Source organism: Limulus polyphemus, unplaced genomic scaffold, assembly GCF_000517525.1.
Source record: "Limulus polyphemus unplaced genomic scaffold, Limulus_polyphemus-2.1.2 Scaffold4244, whole genome shotgun sequence".
NCBI classification, from domain to species: domain Eukaryota; kingdom Metazoa; phylum Arthropoda; class Merostomata; order Xiphosura; family Limulidae; genus Limulus; species Limulus polyphemus.
Window position 1 is genome coordinate 79,233 of NW_013669854.1, and position 5,715 is coordinate 84,947.

Here is a 5,715-nt window from a genome sequence, read left to right on the forward strand (position 1 = left end):
AATATGAATGTTAGAGACAGCCCTTAATGTTAATACTAGAATATGAATGTTAGAGACAGCCCTTAATATTAATACTAGAATATGAATGTTAGAGACAGCCCTTAATATTAATACTAGAATATGAATGTTAGAGACAGCCCTTACATATTAATACTAGAATATGAATGTTAGAGACAGCCCTTATTATTACATAAAACCTGACAGTAAGATGTTCTTAATATATAGTAGTTTAAAATATTTTAATTCCAATCAAACACATAACTTACCTAGTGAAAAAGATGAGTAGATATCTTCTTTTTTTTTGGAAACACTGTAAATATAAATATAAACACTGTAACTATAAATGTAAACACTGTAACTATAAATGTAAACACTGTAACAGTAAATATAAACACTGTAACAGTAAATATAAACACTGTAACAGTAAATGTAAACACTGTAACTATAAATGTAAACACTAACTATAAATGTAAACACTAACTATAAATGTAAACACCAACAGTAAATATAAACACTAACTATAAGTGTAAACACTAACTATAAATGTAAACACTGCAACTATAAATATAAACACTGCAACTATAAATATAAACACTGCAACTGTAAATATAAACACTGCAACTGTAAATATAAACACTGCAACTATAAATTTAAACACTGCAACTATAAATGTAAACACTGTAACAGTAAATATAAACAGTAAATGTAAAGACTGTAGTTGTAAATGTAAACACTAACTATAAGCACTGTAACAGTAAATGTAAACACTAACTGTAAATATAAGCACTGTAACTGTAAATTTAAACACTGTCTGTAAATATAAACAGAAAAAAGAAAGATCAATTGTGAGTAGCCACAATAAACGGTCTTAAAAAACTAAAAATAGTCCTCAGACAGAGCAAGAAATGAGATTTAATACCAACATTCATTAAAACACAGGCCTTGCTCACAGTTGATGAAAAGAGTTTTAAAGCATAGATTACTTGGTAAGATTCTGTACTTTAAATTTTTGGGGGGTCATTTTCGTAGAAAACTATTAACACAAACAAAGTATAACATAACAAAAACACTTAAATGTTCAATAGAAAAAATCAAAATGTGCTTTGTTTTCATTTTTTCTAAGTTTTTGTAAGTTTATTAATTCTCTCCATTCTTTTTTAAGTTTGTTTTAATTTTGGTATGTTTGGTTAAAACGTTTTGTGATTTGGTAAAAATTTCTTTATGGGAATCTGTTTGGTTAGTATAAGATTTTAATTTGTTATAGACTTTGAATTCGGGTTCTTCACTGTTTCATTTTGCTAGGGTTTGAGTTTTCATTTAGGCTTCAGTTTGCAAGATTGATAGTTCAGCTTTTCTTTCATATGATTATATTTCAGAACTAGTTTTCTATTAGATCTTCAGAGTTTCTTTGTATGTCGATGGAAGGTAACTTATAGAGGGTTATGCAAAAGTTAAGCCCTTGGCTTAAGCATACAGTTTGAGCTCCTTTGAGTGTTGTATTAGATAAATTGATGATGTTGACTTCATGTGTGATATGTGGTTATTTCTTTAGCATTTCAGACAAACCATAATTTTTATAGTCTTCAATTTTGTTTGATTACAGAGCTACCAAATATAAAACCAGACCTCTGTTGCCACACCCACCTGTCACATCCTCTCTTTCAGGATTTGTTAATAGTTCTCTCTTACATTTAATTCTATATTATTTATAACCAATAGAAAGCCAAGGTTTTCATCTATCAAATGATATATTATATTATATTGTTTCCTATCTATAGAATCGTCAATTTCTCTTTCAGTAAAAGCTTCGTTCCCATAGGAAACATATCGACTAGCTTGGATGAATTTATAATGGATTGTATTGCATATTTAGAAAGCCAGAAACATTGTGATAGTTATGGGACATTGTCTGCTTTTTCATTTTGTTATTCTATGTTCTTTGGAGCATAATTTAATCAAATAAAAATCATTTAGTGCATGATTACCATTAGTATAAAAAAAGTAGGGTTAAGTGTCATCAATAGTCAATAGAAAAAAAAAGCCCAGATAAGTACTTTATTTCTTGTTTTTCATGTGTATTCTTTATTTATTATTATAAAAGTAACTCAAATGTAAAAATAGGAAACTCTTTCTGTTAATTAAGTTAGATTAGGTAAAATAAATAATAATATAAATGTTTTATGAGGCATGCATGTGAGCAGCTTGGAATAGCTTGTGGGTAATGTAATTCGTTTACAACTTATAATGGTGCAGATAGTAGTTAGATAGGGCAAAAAAACAATAAAATTTAAGTATAGATGTATGATGTTACTAGTTTAAAGCTACTTAGGATAAAAAAAATACAGTTTCATGTTACAATTTGAAGTCATTCCAGAACAAAAGAGGATAATTTAGATTATTTCGATTTTTTTTGGTGGTATAGAATTAGGGTAGAGAAAATAACAGGTAAAATATATAGTTTTACTGGAAAAAATCGTTGGAAATGTATTTAGGAGGTTTTAGAGATTATGCAAATGAAATTTAAGATTTTTGAGATGAAGAAAACTAATTTTAATCTTAACCTGAAAATCACTTTGCACTCAGACTAGTCAAAAAAAAGAAGAAGAAAAGACTCAATATATTCATGGACAAATCATTTTTTAATTTATTAAAAATACTTCACTAAAAATCATATTTTTTGTACGTGAAAGATTTATAATGTTTACTGAAAGTCTGCCAAATTTTGTAAAGATATACATACTATATTAAAAGTTAATAGTATCAAAACTATAATGAATACAAAGTGGTCACATGGTCAGTCCATTCGACCAATCCCATGAAGGAAGAGTTAATCACCAAGAAGGATTCTCATTCCTTTAATACTCAATTGTACAATTCAAAATATAATTGGTTGATCTATCTTACAATTCAAAATATAATTGGTTGATCTATCTTAAATACTTCCAAATGTCATTAGACTATCACTGCCAAACAAATTATACTTACTGCAATAAATTTCTTCAATATATATTAAAATGTTATTAGTACAGCCATAGCATTTACATCAGAATGCCACTAGTATTTATTTAGTGCAGAGATTGTCAAACATGTTTTTTTGCTGAGCCTCCCCCCAAGAAAAACTACTTCAGTCTGTAACAACTCTGTCACACAAACAGTGTTTGTAATTAAGTACAAAGCTACACAATGGGCTATCTGTGCTCTGCCCACCACAGGTATCAAAACCTGGATTCTACTGTTGTAAGTCCGCAGACATACCACTGTGCCACTGGAGGGCCACACACAGTGATAGCAAATTATTGTACATAGTCTAAGATATTCGTTGTCATATTATTTTTCTCATAACTTCCGTACAACATTCTTGAAACCCAAGCTTGAAAAATGCTGATTTAGTGTATACTTTAAAATGATAATTATAACTACTTAGTACAAAATGCACAACGTCAGTATATCTTCTAGTTATTTAAGTACCATATTCAAGTAAAATTGGTACATAAATAAAAATCTGATGTATAAATATGAGAATGCTAATAGTAGATATTTTTCTTATTTTAGAAATCAGTAGAAGATTTATCATGTTCACTTACACATATTAAAACTTATGTACCAATAACACTTTCTGTTGGATATAACTGACATACATCCATCATTGACATGTTCACTTACACATCAATGATGGATGTATGTCAGTTACATCCAACAGAAAGTGTTATTCGTACATAAGTTTTAATAACCTGAGAAATAATTTAGCAGATCTATTACAAAAGTCATTAATATAAGGTAGTTATTTTACAACACAATTTGTTGATGTTAAGTTAACCATCTGGACATTTCTCATAAATTTTTTTACACAAACGTCATACTCCAGAAAGTTAATATTCAACATCAAAGCCAAAGATAAAAATCTTTTGTACTTACTTCAAAATTGCATTAGTAGATTTTACACGAAGATAATCAAGAACTTTAGGGTTCTGATTATGTCCAGTTTTATACACATTTTCACAGAAGTACTTCTTTTCTTTATAATCATGCTGTAACTTAGAAGCAAGTTTCCTTTGTTCTACTCTCCTTCTTCGATCTTAAAAGTAAGAAAAAAATTCCTGTAATGTTTCTCATCTGCTAATTTTACACCCATGGATATTAATTCCATAATTCTTGACAAAATAAAAATACCAACAGAACAATGAATGAGGTAAAATTATCAGAGCCTCTTCAAACGTGCTCAATAGAGAAGACTTTTCCTACGATTAACTCCACCAATCCAGCACAACTTAGAGCAACTTTCATGTAATTATAAATTTCAATCAACATGGATTCTTATAGTCACAAAGCTTGAGTACTAAAGGAATTTGAAATGTGTTTTGATAGTGCTTGACAATATATAATTCTTATGAGTACCTTCAATAGCTTTCATCCGTTCCTCTGCTCTTTGAGCTCTCTCGAGAGCTTTTCTTTCTTTATTTTCCTTTTCATCACGCTCTCTTCTTTCTTCCTCTTCTATTTCAAGTTTTCTTAATTTTTCTTTGAGAGCAGTATCTGCCAGAAGTTGCTACAAAAGTAGAAATTTACATATTGATCATAATTGGTTAATTTGTTCAAATCACTAACCTTATATTGTTATCACAAACATACTTTGTTTGGTTTCAATTTGAAAGTTTAAAAAGCAATCTCATCAGAATTCTATAAATTAGAACTGCAAAACTCTTGAGTGCTCTTCAAGCACTATCTTTAAACTGAAAATATTAAGCCTTTCCTAAAGCATAAAATAAACAGCATTGTTAGAATCTATCTCATGAAAACTTACATCCCCACATTCAAAACTCTCAATTGCATAGTTTCTCTGTAACTACAATGTTGCCCTTTACAGGATAACAAAATTTTGTTTTCAATAAAGATTTTATATCTTGCTTATCCTCAAGTTCTCCAGACTGAGATTAAACCTTGTTAATTCTAAATGGGTTAGTGAACTTGTAGGATATCAAAAGCTCTTGACGAAGCTGTAATAGCACAATATTAAGCTAATAAAGTTACATTCTGGAGATATAGGTCATGAATATATTCACGTTAAGTGGAAAGGTATGTTGAAGTTACATTCTGGAGATATAGGTCATGAATATATTCACGTTAAGTGGAAAGGTATGTTGAAGTTACATTCTGGAGATATAGGTCATGAATATATTCACGTTAAGTGGAAAGGTATGTTGAAGTTACATTCTGGAGATATAGGTCATGAATATATTCACGTTAAGTGGAAAGGTATGTTGAAGTTACATTCTGGAGATATAGGTCATGAATATATTCACGTTAAGTGGAAAGGTATGTTGAAGTTACATTCTGGAGATATAGGTCATGAATATATTCACGTTAAGTGGAAAGGTATGTACATATTTCCACTTGTTAGTTTTAAACATTTCATTGCACTGTATATTGATGATACATTATTGATATAGTAGAAAAAATGGAAAATAAAATATAAACATTGACCTTAAAAAACTTTTGATATTCATTTATGAGGTTCTAGAGATTATGCAAATGAAATGTGAAAACAGTAAGATAAAGAATAGTTGAAAAGTTTTTTTGGTGAACAAAACTTGAAGATAGCTTTTATATGCGGAAAGATCTGTTAGCTGAGTTCTTGCACAGATCTTAAAATATAAATGGAAACATCGGCATTTACTAGTAAACCCGACTTGTGCTGACAACTACATGGATAGCAGG

General features: G+C 29.3%; 1 protein-coding gene across 1 annotated transcript in view; it reads right to left on the bottom strand.

Annotated features, from left to right (window-relative positions):
* Positions 1-5,715, bottom strand: part of LOC106470842 (cat eye syndrome critical region protein 2-like) — a 41,154-nt gene that overhangs the window by 18,255 nt on the left and 17,184 nt on the right. The window contains exons 8-10 of the mRNA XM_013931412.1: positions 4,396-4,546; positions 3,916-4,075; positions 267-310 (exon numbers count right to left, since the gene is read on the bottom strand). Coding sequence (XP_013786866.1) covers positions 267-310; positions 3,916-4,075; positions 4,396-4,546 — 355 coding nt within the window. The remainder of the gene's footprint in view (positions 1-266; positions 311-3,915; positions 4,076-4,395; positions 4,547-5,715) is intronic.